General features: G+C 45.6%; 1 protein-coding gene across 1 annotated transcript in view; it reads left to right on the top strand.

Moving 5' to 3' along the window:
• The window catches only part of LOC126426557 (high affinity cGMP-specific 3',5'-cyclic phosphodiesterase 9A), a 279,681-nt gene that overhangs the window by 177,747 nt on the left and 79,306 nt on the right, over positions 1–22,628 (top strand). The window contains exon 11 of the mRNA XM_050088457.1: positions 16,738–16,949. Coding sequence (XP_049944414.1) covers positions 16,738–16,949 — 212 coding nt within the window. The remainder of the gene's footprint in view (positions 1–16,737; positions 16,950–22,628) is intronic.

The following is a 22,628-nucleotide window of genomic DNA, read 5'->3' on the forward strand; positions in this document are numbered from 1 at the left end:
GCATGTGTGTCACATGACAGGACTATGTTGTCGACCCACCTAACTTGTACACTTGGCGAATGGGTAAAAAGATTCTTCTACCTTGCCCGATTTAGGTTTTCTTGTGACTGTGATAATCACTCCCAAAAAAGTGATGAAATCATAACAGTTTGTCACATAAACTGCAACAAATGAATGCAACAGTTTCACAGTCGCACAGTTTTCCCTGTCCTCTGTCAAAACATGTTTTTAACGTTTTCAAATTTTTCTCAGTGTAGACTGGCCAATGCTGCATATGTCCAAGCAAATCTGAACATGTCCTGAATTTTGGAGAGCGAATTCAATATATAAAAAAAAAAAAAATTAAACGTTTCACTCGAGGGAAGACTTGAACCGAGGACCCCTCGTTCCTCAGCTGCTCACGCTAACCACGGGACCACGGCGCTCCTGGGCTCAAGCTATCCTTGATGTTGCCTATCGTTCACATGAACTACTCAGTTTGTATATTTTGCTTATTTTTTCATAGTTCCACACAACTTCTTCCGGTTTTCTCGATTGATCTGTGTTCAGTTTTTGAAGGCCTATCCACTGTGCCAACTTATAACTAAATCTGAGGGGGGTGCGATGAGGAGGTTCCCTTGTGAGCACTATGGGACTTAACTGCTGTGGTCATCAGTCCCATAGAACTTAGAACTATTTAAATCAAACTAACCAAAGGACATCAAACACATGCCCGAGGCAGGATTCCAACCTGCGACCGTAGCGGTCGCGCGGTTCCAGACTGTAGCGCCTAGAACCGCTCGGCCATCCCGGCCGGCGGCACATAAAAGTGATGAGGTAATCTACTATGTAGGAATCAACATGGATTCCGCAAACATCGATCGTGTGAGACCCAACTCGCTTTATTTGTTCATGAGACCCAGAAAATATTAGATACAGGCTCCCAGGTAGATGCTGTTTTTCTTGACTTCCGGAAGGCGTTCGATACAGTTCCGCACTGTCGCCTGATAAACAAAGTAAGAGCCTACGGAATATCAGACCAGCTGTGTGGCTGGATTGAAGAGTTTTTAGCAAACAGAACACAGCATGTTGTTATCAATGGAGAGACGTCTACAGACGTTAAAGTAACCTCTGGCGTGCCACAGGGGAGTGTTATGGGACCATTGCTTCTCACAATATATATAAATGACCTAGTAGATAGTGTCGGAAGTTCCATGCGGCTTTTCGGGGATGATGCTGTAGTATACAGAGAAGATGCCGCATTAGAAAATTGTAGCGAAATGCAGGAAGATCTGCAGCGGATAGGCAGTTGGTGCAGGGAGTGGCAACTGTCCCTTAACATAGACAAATGTAATGTATTGAAAATACATAGAAAGAAGGATCCTTTATTGTATGATTATATGATAGTGGAACAAACACTGGTAGCAGTTACTTCTGTAAAATATCTGGGAGTATGCGTGCGGAACGATTTGAAGTGGAATGATCATATAAAATTAATTGTTGGTAAGGCGGGTACCAGGTTGAGATTCATTGGGAGAGTGCTTAGAAAATGTAGTCCATCACCAAAGGAGGTGGCTTACAAAACACTCGTTAGACCTATACTTGAGTATTGCTCATCAGTGTGGGATCCGCACCAGGTCGGGTTGACGGAGGAGATAGAGAAGATCCAAAGAAGAGCGGCGCGTTTCGTCACAGGGTTATTTGGTACGCGTGATAGCGTTACGGAGATACCTCCCGAGGAGATCACGAATGTAAAATTAGAGAGATTAGAGCGCGCACGGAGGCTTTCAGACAGTCGTTCTTCCCGCGAACCATACGCGACTGGAACAGGAAAGGGAGGTAATGACAGTGGCACGTAAAGTGCCCTCCGCCACACACCGTTGGGTGGCTTGCGGAGTATAAATGTAGATGTAGATGTAGAACAGAGTTCCAGTGTACAAAGAAACACAGCAGAAGAAAGAAAATATGGTACTAACCTAACTACGGCAGGTGTTGAATGCGACTACCATTCATCTGATGTTTTTTTTATATTCCAGTCTTTGATCACAAATTCTTTTGACGATGACCGGTTTCAGTCAGTAATGACCATCCTCAGATCTTTTTCTACACCGTGTTCTAAAGTTGGCACTTTTGGACCGTGATCAGCAAGTTTCTGAAGGCAGATCGAAGCTGGACTGCTGGAATTGCTGCAGTCTCGTCCGAAATGTTCTGCTGCAGATCTAGAAAGCTGTGACGATTTTTGGTGTAGAGCTTGCACTTGAGGGCTCCCCTCGCGAAGTCAGGTGACCTGGTGGCCAGCGAGGGCTGCGACCAGACTGACCTCTGCTGTCAATTCTGTCAGGCGCGAAGACTGTGTAAATGTGCTCCAAGGTTCGGCCGGCTGTACGGGCAATTGTTCCATCCTGTTGGAAGTAACTGTAGGTGCTCCATTAAGTTTCGGGAATGCAGCCGCATAAATTCTGCTTCTTCTTCTTCTAATATTTCGGCTGTATATCTTTCAGCCATCTTCAGAGAGAGCCGTACGATTGACGCTCCAGCGCTCGCTCCATCCTTTTAAATTTGCGGACCGCGCCACTGCGCATGCGGCCACAGATGAACAAGGCGCCAGTGACGTTGATCGGCGGCAAAGACGTACAATATGCATGAGTTACGTGTGTGGCTGCGCATTCGATCCATGCTGGGAGATCGATGTATTACTGGGAGCTGAACTGTAGCGACGTCTTTGTAAGTTCAATATTGAAAGTGCCGGATTCCGTGATTTATCTAACGTGAAACCGCTGTCTCTATTAATTAAATTCTTCGCCAAGCGGATTTCAATAGCCTCTTTTACTACGGAGTCCCAGAAAGATGAAACAGAAGTCAGAATTTCGACATTTTCATATACCATAGAGTGACCAGAATCAATACAATGCTCTGCCACAGCCGATTTACTGGGTTGTAAGAGCCGAGTGTACCTGCGATGTTCCGTACACCTCTCTTGGACTGTACGATTCGTTTGTCCGATATATGAAAGGCCACATTCACATGGTATCTTGTAAACTCCAGGCTTGCGGAGTAGTAAGTCATCTTTAACGGAACCCAGGAGTGCAGCCGTCTTCGCCGGTGGACGAAAAATCACTTTTACTTTATGTTTAGTGAGGATCCGTCCTACATCTACATCTACATTTATACTCCGCAAGCCACCCAACGGTGTGTGGCGGAGGGCACTTTACGTGCCACTGTCATTACCTCCCTTTCCTGTTCCAGTCGCGTATGGTTCGCGGGAAGAACGACTGTCTGAAAGCCTCCGTGCGCGCTCTAATCTCTCTAATTTTACATTCGTGATCTCCTCGGGAGGTATAAGTAGGGGGAAGCAATATATTCGATACCTCATCCAGAAACGCACCCTCTCGAAACCTGGCGAGCAAGCTACACCGCGATGCAGAGCGCCTCTCTTGCAGAGTCTGCCACTTGAGTTTATTAAACATCTCCGTAACGCTATCACGGTTACCAAATAACCCTGTGACGAAACGCGCCGCTCTTCTTTGGATCTTCTCTATCTCCTCCTTCAAACCGGCTGTATATCTTTCAGCCATCTTCAGAGAGAGAGGCTTCCCACATACGGCAGGACAGCCATGGATTTAAATGTTTCCTCGTCATCTTCTGCATTCCTTACGGGCACCTTAGGTTTTATTTGTAGTGCCTTACGTATCTGTCGTGGAGAATACCCGTTGTCCTCAGAAACTCTCTTCAGATGTAAAAGTTCGTCTTTTAAACTACTTTCATCAGATATGACGTGTGCTCGGTGTACCAAAGTTCTTAGAACACTACTCGTCTGCGAAGGATGGTGACAGCTATTTGCATGTAAATATAAGTCCGTATGGGTCGGATTCCGATATACTGCATGACCCAGAGTGCCATCTTCTTTGCGCCGAACCAAGACATCCAAAAATGGAAGACATCCCTCCTTTTCCACTTCCATTGTAAACTGAATTTGTCCATGGATGGAATTCAGATGGTTTAAGAAGTCCTGCAATTTGTCCTCGCCATGGGGCCACACTACAAAGGTGTCGTCAACGCACCTCCAACATCACTGGCGCCTTGTTCATCTGTGGCCGCATGCGCAGTGGCGCGGTCCGCAAATTTAAAAGGATGGAGCGAGCGCTGGAGCGTCAGTCGTACGGCTCTCTCTGAAGATGGCTGAAAGATATACAGCCGAAATATTAGAAGAAGAAGCAGAATTTATGCGGCTGCATTCCCGAAACTTAATGGAGCAGTCTTTGCGCCGCGAAAACCTGAAGATTCACGTAACTGTAGGTGTTTTGCTCCTCCATTAATGGTGCCACAAATGGTTTCAAAATCGTGTCCAGTCTTCCAAACCGCTTTTACTTGCCACATTCTGTATACTGGCTGACAAACCCGACATTGCCCAGATATTCATTTTGCCAATTTTTTGTTAGGAACGGAAAAAAACGATCTGTGTTTGCAGTGTAATATCGGGATAGAAGTCATTTCTGTGTATTCGTGAAGATACCTTTGAGATAATGAAACAGTTGTACAAAGGAATATGCATAACTTACAAATGCATAAGTAGGCGTACAGCTGATTTGCATGTCTACAACAACACGACTAGATTTTGTATACATCTCCATGGCAACGCTTGTTCCTAGCTCTGTAGACGGCTATCGTTTTCGCAGTAGAAAGCCGTCAAAAGTGCTGCCAGGTGCCTTGGACTCCGTGAGTTAGCTCAGCTATACGAGTGTTTTAGTAGTAAAGAACAAATTTATCAAAACTCCAAGCCTGGTGCTGCATTTTTTTCGTGCATCTCAGTGTTTACGGCGTAATATCTCCTGAACTATGTCTCATACAGTGATGTATTTCTGCAGATCCATTCAGCGGCATATGCGGATACTATTTGCTAAATGTGTTGTGAATACAGTTAGTACAAGGAAGTATTAATTTAATGCCGTGCACATTGCGCCAGTTTTTCACATATCGCTGTCTTTATGACGTCATATGTTCTGAAATAATGTCTACGAAATTTATTGCGAATGGAGTTGGCAGCACAGAAGTAATAAATTTGAACGTCATACATGATGTGGCAGTTTTTCACGCATCTCACTGTTTATGACGTCATATCTGCTGAACTATGATAGACAGGTGGTTCCTACCATGACAGCGATATTTGCCTGACAGTAAGGGATATGTCTGCCAGGTGGTGTTGAAATCAGTCCAGCGACTGAGGACGACATGTGGAGCATAGGTACACACACACGGTGTATGTACATACATTTTTATAATACAGGGTGATCAAAAAGTCAGTATACATTTGAAAACTGAATGAATCACGGAATAATGTAGATAGAGAGGTACAAATTGACACACATGCTTGGAATGACATGGGGTCTTATTAGAACAAAAAAAAAAAAAAATACAAACGTTCAAAAAATGTCCGACATATGGCGCTTCATATGATCAGAAAAGCAATAATTAGCATAACAAAGTAAGACAAAGCAAAGATGATGTTCTTTACAGGAAAAGCTCAATATGTCGACCATCATTCCTCAACAATAGCTGTAGTCGAGGAATAATGTTGTGAACAGCACTGTAAATCATGTCCGGAGTTATGGTGAGGCATTGGCGTCGGATGTTGTCTTTCAGCATCCCTAGAGATGTCGGTCGATCACGATACACTTGCGACTTCAGGTAACCCCAAAGCCAATAATCGCACGGACTGAGATCTGGGGACCTGGGAGGCCAAGAGTGACGAAAGTGGCGGCTGAGCACACGATCATCACCAAACGACGCGCGCAAGAGATCTTTCACGCGTCTAGCAATACTTTGTTTTTTTTTTGTTTTTTGTTTTAGTTATAATAAAACCCCATTTCATTCCAAGCATGTGTGTCAATTTTTACCTCTCTATCTACATTATTCCGTGGTTTATTAAGTTTTCAAATTTATACTGACTTTTTGATGACCCAGTATATACAGGGTGTTAAAAAAACCTCAGCGAAGTTCATATTTGGTTCCGGAGAAACGGAGGAATACGTGAGGCCACACTGGACTCTACAGCTTATCCTGTAGGAGCGGCTGAAGAAGGATAACATACGTTTATAGCTTTTGCAGATTCAGAGAAACTTTTTGACGACGTTGACTGGTGGAATAAGCTCTCTGAAATTCTGAAGCCAGCGCGCATGAAACGCAACGAACTCAATTATCAGTTAATTTAGGCTGAGAGCCAATTTTCCGTACAGTTCAGTACATTATGAAAATAACGGGAGTACCGTCTCTGAAAGCGTTCAAATCCCGTTAATAAGATTTTGATTGGCCCATGACGCACTGGGCAAACAAACTATTCCGCCAATGCAAGGCGTGATACATCACGTCACGGTCACCATGACATGCGTGCGCAAACAGTGAAATAGAAAAATTTGACAGGAGGGATGCATTTACTATTTCCTGATAGCACGCAACACTGCCTGAGTTTAGTTTCTAGTTCACTGCCAACACTGGTGTATTAAGTGCCAATCCTTCTCTACGAGATCGGTTCCAAAGCTGTTCTGCTCTGTTCAGATACGTAAATCCACGTCTGCATGGCTACTGTGCGAACCACACTGAAGTGCCTGAAACACAAGGAGAATAATAATGGGCCATTGAGTGGCTCTAGTTAAACCTACTTTCGTAGCACATTTTTACTTGAAATTAACCAGTTTGCTTTAATAATGTAGTTAATTTCTAATTTAAAGTTTTGTACACAAGTTATTTTATAATCATTCTATCTGTTGCAGTAAGTTTTATGTTTGAATTTTTGGTAACAATAGAATAACACAGAACACAGGATGCAGAACATGGAAAATGGAAAGTGAAACACAGAATTCAGATATGCAGAATGCAGTCATGAAATACAGAAGAGAGAACACAGACGTGAAACGCAAAAGTGGAACATCGAATGTAGAACATGGTAGGTGAAAGGGAGAAAGATGGAACATGGAACATAGACATGAAACACAGAACACAAAAAACGGAACACAGAAAGCGAAATATAGAATGCAGGCATGCAACACAGAACAGGGAACACAAATATTTGAAACTGGAACACATAACAGAGACATGAAACACAAAATTTTTAACACAGAAAAAGGAACATGGAAAATGATACACAGAAATAACTCATGAAACACAAAATATAGAACACAGAAAATGGGACATGGAAAGTGAATTAAACACAGAACAGGGAACGTAAATGTGGAAAATGGAACACAAATGTGAAACATAAGAAATATAAAATGGAATACATAATATGGAACATGGAAAATGAAACACAGGATTCGGATTTGAAATATAAAGTATGCAATGTGGAAAATGGAACATATTAAATGTAACAGGGGACAGAGAACATGGTACAAGGAAAATAAAAGAATGTAGACTTTAAAAGTAATATGCAGATGTCAAACATGGAACACAGAACAGGGAATGCAAAACATGGAAAGTGGGACACACATCACAGACTTGAAACACAAAGTATGGAGCTCAGAACATGCAAAGGGGAAAGCTGAACAAGGTCATGGACCACATAATATGAAACACAGAAGATACAACATGTGAGGAAGAACACAGGACAGGAATCTAAGAACATTGAACACAGGAAATAGTGTGAACCAGAACATGGAACACACAGCACTGAACACAGAACATGCAACCAAAGTCATTTAAATAGAATGTAGAACACCCAACATGGAACATCGGACATGAAACACAGAATAAGGAACTAAGAACGTGAACACAGAAAATAAAACATAGAACATGAAACAAAGAACATGGAACTAAGGACAAGCAACTAAGGGTATTCAACATAAAACATGGAATGCAGTACATCGACTACAGAACATGGAACATTAGACATGGAACACAGAAATGGAACTAAGAACATTTAACATAGATCATGGAACACAAAACATAAGATACACAGTATGGGACTAAGAACACAGATGCAGAACATGGAAGTCAAAACAGGAGAACACAACATGGAACTAACAACATCTAACACAAAATGTGGAAACAGAACATGGATGGCAATGAAAACACACAATTTGCTATTCTGAACACAGAACACGAAGCACAGAACACATAACATGGAGCACAGAACATGGAGCACAGCCAAAAGTGAGAAGAACTGGATTAGGGCCCAATTACGTGAATCGTATAAACATAAAGACTCGCTAACTAAAGAAGCTTTCGATTTACATTTGCAATTAAGTAACGAACTGTCTAGTACTCAGTTTCAGTTTTTATGGCAAGAAATTTCTAATAGAATAAGGATTAATGTTGAAAGAATGGAAAAGAGGCATAACAGAAAGTTAGCAATAGCTAAAGCATCAGAAGACTAATGTTGTAAAAAGTAAGGATGGCATGGGACAACATCGCTTTTATGATAGAGTAGCTAACTTGACAAATATCAAATTGAATGGGGATGAAAATATTCTGCTGAATAAAGGTTTACAACACAATATCACTCCTAATCCTAATAGTCGAACCATTACAAGAGTCATAGTGGAAACTACGAGGGCAGTTCAATAAGTAACGCAACACATTTTTTTTCTGAAACACGGGTTGTTTTATTCAGCATTGAAATACACCAGGTTATTCCCCAATCTTTTAGCTACACAACACTATTTTTCAACGTAATCTCCATTCAATGCTACGGCCTTACGCCACCTTGAAATGAGGGCCTGTATGCCTGCACGGTACCATTCCACTGGTCGATGTCGGAGCGAACGTCGTACTGCATCAATAACTTCTTCATCATCCGCGTAGTGCCTCCCACGGATTGCGTCCTTCATTGGGCCAAACATATGGAAATCCGACGGTGCGAGATCGGGGCTGTAGGGTGCATGAGGAAGAACAGTCCACTGAAGTTTTGTGAGCTCCTCTCGGGCGCGAAGACTTGTGTGAGGTCTTGCGTTGTCATGAAGAAGGAGAAGTTCGTTCTGATTTTTGTGCCTACGAACAAGCTGAAGTCGTTTCTTCAATTTCTGAAGAGTAGCACAATACACTTCAGAGTTGATCGTTTGACCATGGGGAAGGACATCGAACAGAATAACCTCTTCAGCGTCCCAGAAGACTGTAACCATGACTTTACCGGCTGAGGGTATGGCTTTAAACTTTTTCTTGGTAGGGGAGTGGGTGTGGCGCCACTCCATTGATTGCCGTTTTGTTTCAGGTTCGAAGTGATGAACCCATGCTTCATCGCCTGTAACAATCATTGACAAGAAATTGTCACCCTCAGCCACATGACGAGCAAGTAATTCCGCACAGATGGTTCTCCTTTGCTCTTTATGGTGTTCGGTTAGACAACGAGGGACCCAGCGGGAACAAACCTTTGAATATCCCAACTGGTGAACAATTGTGACAGCACTACCAACAGAGATGTCAAGTTGAGCACTGAGTTGTTTGATGGTGATCCGTCGATCATCTCGAACGAGTGTGTTCGCACGCTCCGCCATTGCAGGAGTCACAGCTGTGCACGGCCGGCCCGCACGCGGGAGATCAGACAGTCTTGCTTGACCTTGCGGCGATGATGACACACGCTTTGCCCAACGACTCACCGTGCTTTTGTCCACTGCCAGATCACCGTAGACATTCTGCAAGCGCCTATGAATATCTGAGATGCCCTGGTTTTCCGCCAAAAGAAACTCGATCACTGCCCGTTGTTTGCAACGCACATCCGTTACAGACGCCATTTTAACAGCTCCGTACAGCGCTGCCACCTGTCGGAAGTCAATGAAACTATACGAGACGAAGCGGGAATGTTTGAAAATATTCCACAAGAAATTTCCGGTTTTTCAACCAAAATTGGCCGAGAAAAAAAATGTGTTGCATTACTTATTGAACTGCCCTCGTAAAATGGCGTGTGAAGCAGCTAAGATGACGAAACTAGCAGTTGCGGACACAGCCGTTAAAATTAATAAAGCCTTATCTAGTCAGTGTAACTCTTCTAATGCTGTCAGTCATGAGAGTCGCATCTTAAGAAATGTTAATACAAAGTTAAAAAAAAGAGAAGGCAATGGTCATTCGCGCAGACAAGGGTAATACAGCGGTCCTTATATATGAAGAGGACTGTATCAAGAAAACGGAGGAATTCTTCTCTGAAAATGAGATAATAGAAGTTCATAAAGTCCCAAATAGATTTACGGAAAAAGATAGACAGCTCCCAATTCCTGCTTCACGATTACGAAAAGAAATCGCAAAAAATGATGAATCCTAAGCTCCCCCATCTGAGATCGCCGGTTAAGATACATAAGAAAGAAAATTCAGTCCGTCCAATTGTTAACAATTTGTCATCGTCAGCCGGCTGCGGTGGTCTCGCGGTTCTAGGCGCTCAGCCCGGAACCGCACGACTGCTACGGTCGCAGGTTCGAATCCTGCCTTGGGCATGGATGTGTGTGATGTCCTTAGGTTAGTTAGGTTTAAGTAGTTCTAAGTTCTAGGGGACTGATGACCGCAGATGTGAAGTCCCATAGTGCTCAGAGCCATATGAACCATATGTCATCGTCATGTTGTAAACTAAATAAGTTTCTTAACAACAAACTTAAAGCAGTGTACACTTTCTCTACCAATTTCCGGGTGAAAAACAGTTCTGACCTTGCTAATGCAATTAAGGATATACATATTCCAAATAATGCGACACTAGCTACCCTAGACGTAGAAAACCTCTACAGTAGTGTCTCCATAAAGGAAACGATTCAGATTATTAAGCGTAATCTGCTAACTCATAACAAGATTAGTACTGCAGAATACATAGAATTAATAGAAGTTTTAGAATTTGCGTTAACTTATAACTTTTTTACATTTAATGACAAAATATATCAACAAAAAGATGGTCTTGGGATGGGTAACAGTTTGGCTGGTACGTTACCAGACATTTTCATGAACGTCTTAGAATGTAAGTTCTTTGCTAAGTTTCCACGATTGAAAGACAAGACCATATATTATAAACGTTATGTCGATGACATCTTGTTACTGTTAGAGGGGGACGAGAATGAGGTTACCGCATTTGCTCAAGCCATAGGCAACATGCACCAAAAAATAGCGTTTACTACAGAAATAGAAGACGCGGTCTCCATAAACTATTTAGACCTTACCATTAAGAAGGCTGATAACATACATACATTTTCGATTTTCAGAAAGCCTACATGTACAGATACTATAATCGGTGCCAGTTCGTGCCGTCCGCCTCGATATAAAAGGGCCCATTTCACCTCTATGATCCATCGACTTCTTATCTTACCATTGGCCGACAGTGAAATACGCCAAGAACTTAGTATATTAAAGCAAATTGCAGTAGCCAACGGTTTTTCAGCTAAAGATGTTATGCGCCCATACAATAGGATAAAAAAACAGAAAGTAAATATTAGGCACACCCACAATCATCTAGAAAAAAGAAAGAATAAAGAAAACTTGAAAATTATTCCAATTGTTTATGGAAAAATGTGCCAACAAATAGAAAAGTGTTTGAATAAATGTAAGGTTAGATGTGGTTTTCAAGTTAACAACACTCTGAAACTCCGTTTAAAAAAATAGTTTGAGTAAAGACTCTGATAACTTTGACAGTTCTGCGGTTTACAAAATCATTTGTAGTAGTTGTGACAAATATTACATTGGTCAAACTGGCCGCTCTTTTAAAATTAGATTCACGGGCGCTGATGAACTCGACGTTGAGCGCCCATAAGCCCCAACACGCACACAAAATTAGATTCGGGGAGCATTTGCAAGCACATAACAAAAGTGCATTAGGAATGCATTTAACAGAAACCGGCCACACTGTAGGCAATACCGAGAGTTGTATGCGTATTTTACACAGGGCACAGAATGGTCGCGCTGTCGACTTGTTGGAGGAGTTGCAGATTTACAAAGCCAAAAAAGCATGAACCCACTAGGGTACTCAATAGACAAAGCGATTTTGTGCCCAACACCTGCTTTACTTTATTTGATAACGTACTACGATAACCAAATTTTTTTTTTTTTCTTTATTGTGATTTCATGCCCCTGCCCCATATGGGCAGGGGAGGGCTGTCAGCAGCACAACCTGCCGCTCTTCAGCCGAATGACATGGCAACTAAAACAAGAATAAAATAATACATACATAAGGAGGTAAAAAAAGGGGAACATAAAACAGAGTAAGGGGAGAAAATTGAGGTAAAAATCACTGACATGTAGAAGTTCATTGGGGACAGTTAAAATAGTCACCAGAAAGTTTAAAAAAAAAAAAAAAACACAGTCTGCGATTCTTAAAACACAGAGAAGACACTGGATGCGCATGCACAGTTTAAAAGTTGGCCACAGTATTAAAAACACTCCGAAAACAACACACTTAAAACCCACTCGGAGCACACATGACGAAGAGTAAAACTACCAGGCGGGACCTGCCGAGGGAGAGGGCAGAGAGGATGGAAAAGGAGGGGAGAGCATGGGGCAGCTGGGGAAGCGGCGGGATGAAGAGAGGAGGGGCAACCGTGGGTGCACGAAGAGGCAGGAGAAACATGGGGCGGGAGAGGGAAAGGGAAGACAGGGCAGGAGGGAGCGCAGAGACACTGAAAGAAGGCACAAGAGATGGACGGGGAGTAGGAGGGGAAATCCGCTCAGAAGGAGGGAGGGGGAGGAGAGGGAGCCCTGAGGAGGAGGCAGGAAGAGGGGGTTAGAGTTGGTAGGAAGGGTAGATGTCAGGGCGAAGCTCATCATCCGGGAGTGGTACACGGTGGACGTTGTGTTGGGAAAGGAGATGGAGGGTGTGGAGATGGAGAGAGGGAGGGACACAACGGTAAAGGCGCGGCAACTGGTTGGGAGTGGAGAGGAAGGGAGACACCAGGGAGTGAGGGGGATCAAGGCGGCGGACAATATATAGTGTGCGGATGTGTTCAAGGAAAAGGAGAAGGTGGGGGAAGGGGATGAGGTCATAGAGGATGCGCGTGGGGGACGGAAGGCGGATGCGGAAGGCGAGGCGGAGTGCATGGCGTTCGAGGATTTGGAGGGCTTTATAGAACCGGGGAGGGGCGGAAATCCAAGCGATGCTGGCATAACAAAGGATGGGACGGATCATGGATTTGTAGGTGTGAAGGATGGTGGAAGGATGCAGACCCCACGTCCGGCCGGACAGGAGTTTCAGGAGGCGGAGGCGGTTGTGAGCTTTGTTTTGGATGGTAAGGAGATGGGGAGTCCAGGTGAGGTGGCGGTCGAGTGTGAGGCCAAGGTATTTGAGGGTAGGAGTGAGGTGGATAGGACGGCCATAAATGGTGAGGTAGAAATCATGGAGGCGGAAGGAGCGGGTGGTGCGGCCTATGATGATCGCCTGGGTCTTGGAGGGATTAACACGGAGGAACCACTGGTTGCACCAAGTGGTGAATTGGTCAAGGTGGGTTTGGAGGGTACGTTGGGACCGTTGAAGGGTAGGATAAAGGGCTAGGAAGGCGGTGTCATCAGCGAACTGGAGAAGGTGAACAGGAGGGGGAGGTTTGGGCATATCAGCAGTGTACAGGAGATAGAGGAGAGGGGAAAGGACAGAACCTTGGGGCACGCCGGCAGAGGGGTAGAAAGTACGGGATAGTCACATAGGAATTGTGGATAGTCACATAGGTGGGACGATGGGAGAGGAAGGAAGCAACGAGACGGACGAAGTTGATGGGGAGAGCATAGGTCTGGAGTTTGAAAAGGAGCCCGGGATGCCAGACACGGTCATAGGCGTTCTGTAGATCAAGGGAAACAAAGATAGCAGAGCGACGGGAGTTAAGTTGGAGGGAAAGAAGATGGGTAAGGTTAAGGAGCTGGTCGTCAGCAGAGAAGGAAGGCCGGAAGCCACATTGGGTAAGAGGAAGGAGGTGGTGCTGGTGAAGGTGGCGGTGGATACGGCGAGAGAGGATGCGATAACCAAATAATGCCTCGCGTATTTATACCTAGCCTTACTTGATGAGTTATGTTGAGAATAGTACGCATTTGCCTTACTTCTGTATATTAGTAGCTCTAATCCTGTAATAGATATCTCCTATCCATTCATGGACTGTATAGCCAGACTATATAATTTTATTTATTGACTGCTTATATGTTGTTTAAACGTTTTCTGTGGGAGACATGTCACGATGTATGTAAAGCCCTCTAGTGGTTAAGTTCTTACGATCGGTGCTCGCTTACATAACATCATGACGGCTGACCCAACAGAGGGCGCTGATCATTGATCTATCGCTTTTTCAGTTGTCATACAAACATTTTATCTTTCATAAGCAATTTATAGGTTGCCACAGGAAATGTATTACGTATATTAATTGTTGACCGTAAATTCACCATAAAAAAAGTTGGACCTATGTTCTTCATATATTTCCTTTTAATAATGTTATATGGGTAACTGCATTCATCCCTTAATGTGTCACAATTGGTTTCTATGATAGTCATCAATTTTAATAAGCCTGCTACATGCATTTTACCTAATGTGTTATTATCAGATTATGTTTTTTGCGTAAATGACGACTACATGTAAGTAAGCCCACAGTAACGACATCTAGGGAGGATGTAGGCAAACAGGTTTCTGGTTGCTACTGTACTTCAGTAGCCAGTTGCAATAATCACTATGTGGGCGATGTGGCCTATTCTACACCTTATTTTAGATTCAGGTGACGATGCTGTGCTGACTATATTTATATGTTTTGACGATGCAATTATGACCTTATCACTTTAGGACATGGTGTAAAAAAGGTACGTTATACCATATTTTGTCTGTGCATTTCCCTGGTTGTATGACAGTATATTGTGATACATATTGCTGTTTGATGTTGAAAGACAATCTTCTGCTACGCCAACCCTGCCTGGATCTCTGCGCCTTCAACCTTATACAAATCACTTCAAATCCTCGAACGCCATGCTCTCCACCTCGCCTGTGGCATGGGTCTTCCCTCCCCCACACGCATCCTGTATGACCTTATTCAATTCCCCCACCTCCTCCTTTTCCTTGAACGGATACGGATCCTCTACACCTTTTGTACACTAGATCCCCCTCACCCGCTTGTCTCTCCCATCCTCTCCCACCCCGGCCTGCTGCCGCGCCTGTATTTCCACGTCCCGCCTGCTCTCCATCTCTCCACTCCCCTTACCCTCTTCCAAGGTGGCTTCCGCCAGCTCCCCCTCCCTGATGACGCCCTCCTCCATTCCATTTACCCCTCCTATCAACTTTGATCCTCCTCTCCCACTTCCTTATTTTCCTCAGGGCACCCTCTCTCCCATCTCTCCCTCCTCCCTTCCTCCCCCCTCCTCCCCCCCAGTCTTCCCCTACCCCCCATATCTTCTTTCCTCCCCCCATCTCCTCTGCCACTGGCATCTACACTCTCCCCTCTCCCCTACTTTTTTCTCCTTTCGGCAGGTCCCCGTACTCACACACAACCCGTGAACATTAGCGCGCCGGAGATCGTCGCCATCGGTTTTGTGTCTGTGCCATCGTGTTTGTGCTTCAGTGTTCTCGCCGCCCACGCTTCTTCATTCATGTCAGTCATCTCAATCATCAGTGTTTGTGTACAGTGCTGACAGTGTCCTTGTTTTACTTCGCATGTGAATGGCTTCGTGTTTTTTAATTACTGTATCTACTGTTTTTCGAACACTGTTATGTTACTTCTGTGTCTTCATCGGTTTTCTCTTTTTGTACTGCCTGTGGCTGAAGAGCGGAGTAAACTTGCCGCTGCCAGCCCACCTTGTGTAAGGTGTAAAATGACAATAAAGGGGAAAAAAAGGTTGAAAGACACATTGCTCACTAGATGTATACAGGGTGTTACAATAAGGTACGGCCAAACTTTCGGGAAACATTCCTCACACACAAAGAAAGAAAATATGTTATGTGGATATGTGTCCGGAAACGCTTACTTTCCATGTTAGAGCTCATTCTATTACTTCTCTTCAAATCACATTAATCATGGAATGGAAACACACAGCAACAGAACGTCCCAGTGTGACTTCAAACACTTTGTTACAGGAAATGTTCAAAATGTCCTCCGTTAGCGAGGATACACGCATCCACCCTCCGTCGCATGGAATCCCTGATGCGCCGATGCAGTCCTGGAGAATGGCGTATTGTATCACAGCCGTCCACAATACGAGCACGAAGAGTCTCTACATTTGGTACCGGGGTTGTGTAGACAAGAGCTTTCAAATGCCCCAATAAGTGAAAGTCAATAGGGTTGAGGTCAGGAGAGCGTGGAGGCCACAGAATTGGTCCGCCTCTACCAATCCGTCGGTCACCGAATCTGTTGTTGAGAAGCGTACGAACACTTCGACTGAAATGTGCAGGAGCTCCATCGTGCACGAACCACATGTTGTGTCGTACTTGTAAAAGCACATGTTCTAGCAGCGCAAGTAGAGTATCCCGTATGAAATCATGATAACGTGATCCACTGAGCGTAGGTGGAAGAACGAAACTAAAATGACCTGTAACATGGAAAGTAAGCGTTTCCGGACACATGTCCACATAACATCTTTTCTTTATTTGTGTGTGAGAAACGTTTCCTGGAAGTTTGGCCGTACCTTTTTGTAACACCCTGTATATTTTAGATCTGAGGATGGTCATTGCGGACTGAAACCGGTCTAAAGAACTGATATTGTGATCAGAGACTGGAATAAAAAACATTTGAAAGAACACTTACATGAAACACAAAGTGTGGAACACAAAATGGAAGGCACGAAGCTGAACACAGAAGTGTGCGACACACTTAGGTAGGTTCAGAGGAGTGTGAGGTGGTGTTGGTGTTGCAGCCGCTGCTGGTGCAGCCGGTGCGCGACGCGCTCGACCACTACCGGCGGCTGAACGAGGCGGCCAAGGACGAGCAGCGCGCGCACCGCAAGAGCGTCAGCGTCGCCGTGGACGCCGGGGGCGGCGCGCAGCACCCGGGCGACGCCGCCCCCGAGGCGCCGGCTGGCGGCCTCCCCAAGTCCACCTCCGGGCAGTCGGTGCGCTCCAGGAGGGCGTTCGGCTCCATGGGCGGCCTCATCCACGTGAGTAGCAGCGCCATTTTGTCCACACAGAGCACAGTGCAGCTCTGTCGGGAGTAACTCACAACTGGTTCATCTCCTACCTCAACAACATCTACATCTACATCTATACTCCGCAAGCCACCTGACGGTGTGTGGCGGAGGGTACCTCGAGTACCTCTATCGGTTCTCCCTTCTGTTCCAGTCTCGTATTGTTCGTGGAATGAAAGACTGTCCGTGTGCCTCTGTGTGAGCTCTAATCTCCCTTATTGTATCCTCACAGTCTCTTCACGAGATATACGTAGGAGGGAGCAATATACTGCTTGATTCCTCGGCGAAGGTATGTTCTCGAAACTTCAACAAAAGCCCGTACCGAGCTACTGAGCGTCTCTCCTGCAGAGTCTTCCACTGGAGTTTATCTATCATCTCCAATTACTAAATGATCCTGTAACGAAGCGCGCTGCTCTCCGTTGGATCTTCTCTATCTCCTCTATCAACCCTATCTGGTACGGATCCCACACTGCTGAGCAGTATTCGTGCAGTGGGCGAACAAGCGTACTGCAACCTTCTTCCTTTGTTTTCAGACTGCATTTCCTTAGGATTCTTCCAACGAATCTCAGTCTGGCATCTACTTTACCGACGATCAATTTTATATGATCATTCCATTTTAAATCACTCCTAATGCGTGCTCCCAGATAATTTATGGAACTAACTGCTTCCAGTTGCTGACCTGCTATATTGTGGCTAAATGATAAAGGATCTTTCTTTCTATGTATTCGCAGCACATTACACTTGTCTACGTTGAGATTCACTTGCCATTCCCTGCACCATGCGTCAATTCGCTGCAGATCCTCCTGCATTTCATTACAATTTTCCATTGTTACAACCTCTCGATATACCACAGCCTCATCCGCCAAAAGCCTCAGTGGACTTCCGATCTCATCCACAAGGTCATTTATGTGTATTATGAATAGCAACGGCCCTACGACACTCCTCTGCGGCACACCTGACATCACTCGTACTTCGGAAGACTTCTCTCCATTGAGAATGACATGCTGCGTTCTGTTATCTAGGAACTCTTCAATCCAATCACACAATTGGTCTGATAGTCCATATGCTCTTACTTTGTTCATTAAACGACTGTGGCGAACTGTATAGAACGCCTTGCGGAAGTCAAGAAACACGGCATCTACCTGGGACCCCGTGTCTATGGCCCTCTGAGTCTCGTGGACAAATAGAGCGAGCTGGGTTTCACACGATCGTCTTTTTCGAAACCCATGCTGATTCCTACAGAGTAGATTTCTAGTCTCCAGAAAAGTCATTATACTCGAACATAATACGTGTTCCGAAATTCTACAACTGATCGACGTTAGAGATACAGGTCTATAGTTCTGCACATCTGTTCGACGTCCCTACTTGAAAACTGGGATGACAGACAGCTTAACTTCACACTACCTGCCACTTTCCCAATAGGTGTGAACCCTTCACCACCTTTGCTTCGTGCGGCGGCCCATGTTCACCTTGGCCTTCATTCGCTTGTAAGGACACTGTGACGGGTATTACGATTAATCAAGGAAAACCCCCAGTTGGGAAACGGAACCAAAATCAGTTGGTTACTGTCGAGTTCCAATTTACAATTCCTTTATTGATTACTTCAACCATTAAAAGTCATTTCTTTACCACTTGACCAGGAACAGATCCAAACAGCTAGCAGGCATGAGTGCCTTTTCAAAACAATTTACTTCACAGTTAACGGCCAAGCCATTTTACTTAAAACCGGCTTTGATAAAACATTTGATAACAAATCAAAATTTTTCAAGCAATGAAATTAAAAACTTTACTTTACCGTTAATAGCCAAGCCATTTTACTTAAAACAGACTTCGATAAACCATTTAATAACAAAATTAAAACTTTCCAATTAATGAAACAAAAACACCAATTGTATACGAGGGCAGTTCAATAAGTAATGCAACACATTTTTTTTCTCGGCCAATTTTGGTTGAAAAAACCGGAAATTTCTTGTGGAATATTTTCAAACATTCCCGCTTCGTCTCGTATAGTTTCATTGACTTCCGACAGGTGGCAGCGCTGCACGGAGCTGTTAAAATGGCGTCTGTAACGGATGTGCGTTGCAAACAACGGCAGTGATCGAGTTTCTTTTGGCGGGAAACCAGGGCATCTCAGATATTCATAGGCGCTTGCAGAATGTCTACGGTGATCTGGCAGTGGAAAAAAGCACGATGAGTCGTTGGGCAAAGCGTGTGTCATCATAGCCGCAAGGTCAAGCAAGACTGTCTGATCTCCCGCGTGCGGGCCAGCTGTGCACAGCTGTGACTCCTGCAATGGCTGAGCGTGCGAACACACACGTTCGAGATGATCGACGGATCACCATCAAACTACTCAGTGCTCAACTTGACATCTCTGTTGGTAGTGCTGTCACAATTGTTCACCGGTTGGGATATTCAAAGGTTTGTTCCCGCTGGGTCCCTCGTTGTCTAACCGAACACCATAAAGACCAAAGGAGAACCATCTGTGCGGAATTGCTTACTCGTCATGTGGCTGAGGGTTACAATTTCTTGTCAAAGATTGTTACAGGCGATGAAACATGGGTTCATCACTTCGAACCTGAAACAAAACGGCAATCAATGGAGTGGCGCCACACCCACTCCCCTACCAAGAAAAAGTTTAAAGCCATACCCTCAGCCGGTAAAGTCATGGTTACAGTCTTCTGGGACGCTGAAGGGGTTATTCTGTTTGATGTCCTTCCCCATGGTCAAACGATCAACTCTGAAGTGTATTGTGCTACTTTTCATAAATTGAAGAAACGACTTCAGCGTGTTCGTAGGCACAAAAATCTGAACGAACTTGTCCTTCTTCATGACAACACAAGACCTCACACAAGTCTTCGCACCCGAGAGGAGCTCACAAAACTTCAGTGGACTGTTCTTCCTCATGCACCCTACAGCCCCGATCTCGCACCGTCGGATTTCCTTATGTTTGGCCCAATGAAGGACGCAGTGGAATGGTACCATGCAGGCATACAGGCCCTCATTTCAAGGTGGCGTAAGGCCGTAGCATTGAATGGAGATTACGTTGAAAAATAGTGTTGTGTAGCTAAAAGATTGGGGAATAACCTGGTGTATTTCAATGCTGAATAAAACAACCCCTGTTTCAGAAAAAAAATGTGTTGCATTACTTATTGAACTGCCCTCGTACAATTTCGGTACCGAACATGTAGGGAGCCACTTCTTTTAAATTTTGCCACAACAAGATATTAAATTACAAGGGCTCGCTAACAGGGAGGCAGAACTAGCAAGCCGGCCGGTGTGGCCGAGCGGTTCTAGGCGCTACAGTCTGGAGCCGCGCGACCGCTACGGTCGCACATTCGAATGCTGCCTCGGGCATCGATGTGTGTGATGTCCTTAGGTTAGTTAGGTTTAAGTAGTTCTAAGTTCTAGGGGACTGATGAACTCAGCAGTTAAGTCCCATAGTGCTCAGAGCCATTTGCACCATTTTTTTGAGAACTAGCGTTTTCAAAGAATGCCAAGTAGATTAAAACAATCAGAGTAAAGATACAGTCATTCACCTTTTACAATAACTAACAATTTTAAACCCACGTAATTTAAAAAAAAAAAACAAAAAAAATCAATGAATGGCAAACTTAACCTGTTTAAACAGTGGCCAAAAACAATCAGAGTAAAATACAACCATTTAACATTTTTCACATTTCCTACCGGGCAGTACTAATAAGAAGCGTAAAAGATCACTGTCTGTAATTACACCGGCGACAGGTACAGGAAACCCGGACGCAGGAGGCCACAAGGCAGATAAGATGCTGGTTACACAAACAAGAATTCTTCAGTTAACATCCAAACCTTTAACCAACTTACCTTGCAGTTTATCAGAGAAGCAGCAGGTGAACTCCGATGCAAAGGTTCCTCACACCCGACCGTGTCCGCGTCGCCAGCGTACCCAGCTGGGCACAGTCACGCAGCCACGCACTCTGTCACCGGAGCCCTCGTCTTCTCTGCACCACCCCTCAGGTTAGGCGAGTTTCTAGTCCATCATTCCCGCCTCCAGACGGAAAATTTAAGGACACCAAGTAGTGACTCGAAACCACAGCTGTGGCCCCCGGGTGCTCACAGCAAGAGCTTACAGCCTTCTCCCGTCAACTCGTCCCACTCGTCTCGCACCGCCAGGATAGACCACGCGGATTCTCGGAACAACAGCCAACTCTCCCACCAAGTAGTGACTCGGAACCACAGCCACGGCCCCTGGGTGCTCACAGCAAGAGCTTACAGCCTTCTCCCGTCAACTCGTCCCACTCGTCTCGCACCGCCAGGATAGACCACGCGGCTTCTCGGAACAACAGCCAACTCTCCCACCAAGTAGTGACTCGGAACCACAGCCGTGGCCCCTGGGTGCTCACAGCAAGAGCTTACAGCCTTCTCCCGTCAACTCATCCCACTCGTCTCGCACCGCCAGGATAGACCACGCGGCTTCTCGGAACAACAGCCAACTCTCCCACCAAGTAGTGACTCAGAACCACAGCCATGGCCCCTGGGTGCTCACAGCAAGAGCTTACAGCCTTCTCCCGTCAACTCGTCCCACTCGTCTCGCACCGCCAGGATAGAGCACGCAGCTTCTCGGAACAACAGCCAACTCTCCCACCAAGTAGTGACTCGGAACCACAGCCGTGGCCCCCGGGTTCTCACAGCAAGAGCTTACAGCCTTCTCCCGTCAACTCGTCCCACTCGTCTCGCACCGCCAGGATAGACCACGCGGCTTCTCGGAACAACAGCCAACTCTCCCACCAAGTAGTGACTCGGAACCACAGCCACGGCCCCTGGGTGCTCACAGCAAGAGCTTACAGCCTTCTCCCGTCAACTCGTCCCACTCGTCTCGCACCGCCAGGATAGACCACGCGGCTTCTCGGAACAACAGCCAACTCTCCCACCAAGTAGTGACTCGGAACCACAGCCGTGGCCCCCGGGTTCTCACAGCAAGAGCTTACAGCCTTCTCCCATCAACTCGTCCCACTCGTCTCGCACTGCCAGGATAGACCACGCGGCTTCTCGGAACAACAGCCAACTCTCCCACCAAGTAGTGACTCGGAACCACAGCCACGGCCCCTGGGTGTTCACAGCAAGAGCTTACAGCCTTCTCCCGTCATCTCGTCCCACTCGTCTCGCACCGCCAGGATTGACCACGCGGCTTCTCGGAACAACAGCCAACTCTCCCACCAAGTAGTGACTCGGAACCACAGTCACGGCCCATGGGTACTCACAGCAAGAGCTTACAGCCTTCTCCCGTCAACTCGTCCCACTCGTCTCGCACCGCCAGGATAGACCACGCAGCTTCTCGGAACAACAGCCAACTCTCCCACCAAGTAGTGACTCGGAACCACAGCAGTGGCCCCCGGGTGCTCACAGCAAGAGCTTACAGCCTTCTCCCGTCAACTCGTCCCACTCGTCTCGCACCGCCAGGTTAGACCACGCGGCTTCTCGGACCAACAGCCAACTCTCCCACCAAGTAGTGACTCGGAACCACAGCCACGGCCCCTGGGTGCTCACAGCAAGAGCTTACAGCCTTCTCCCGTCAACTCGCCCCACTCGTCTCGCACCGCCAGGATAGACCACGCATCTTCTCGGAACAACAGCCAACTCTCCCACCA

Source organism: Schistocerca serialis, chromosome 11 (genome assembly GCF_023864345.2).
Source record: "Schistocerca serialis cubense isolate TAMUIC-IGC-003099 chromosome 11, iqSchSeri2.2, whole genome shotgun sequence".
Taxonomy (NCBI): domain Eukaryota; kingdom Metazoa; phylum Arthropoda; class Insecta; order Orthoptera; family Acrididae; genus Schistocerca; species Schistocerca serialis.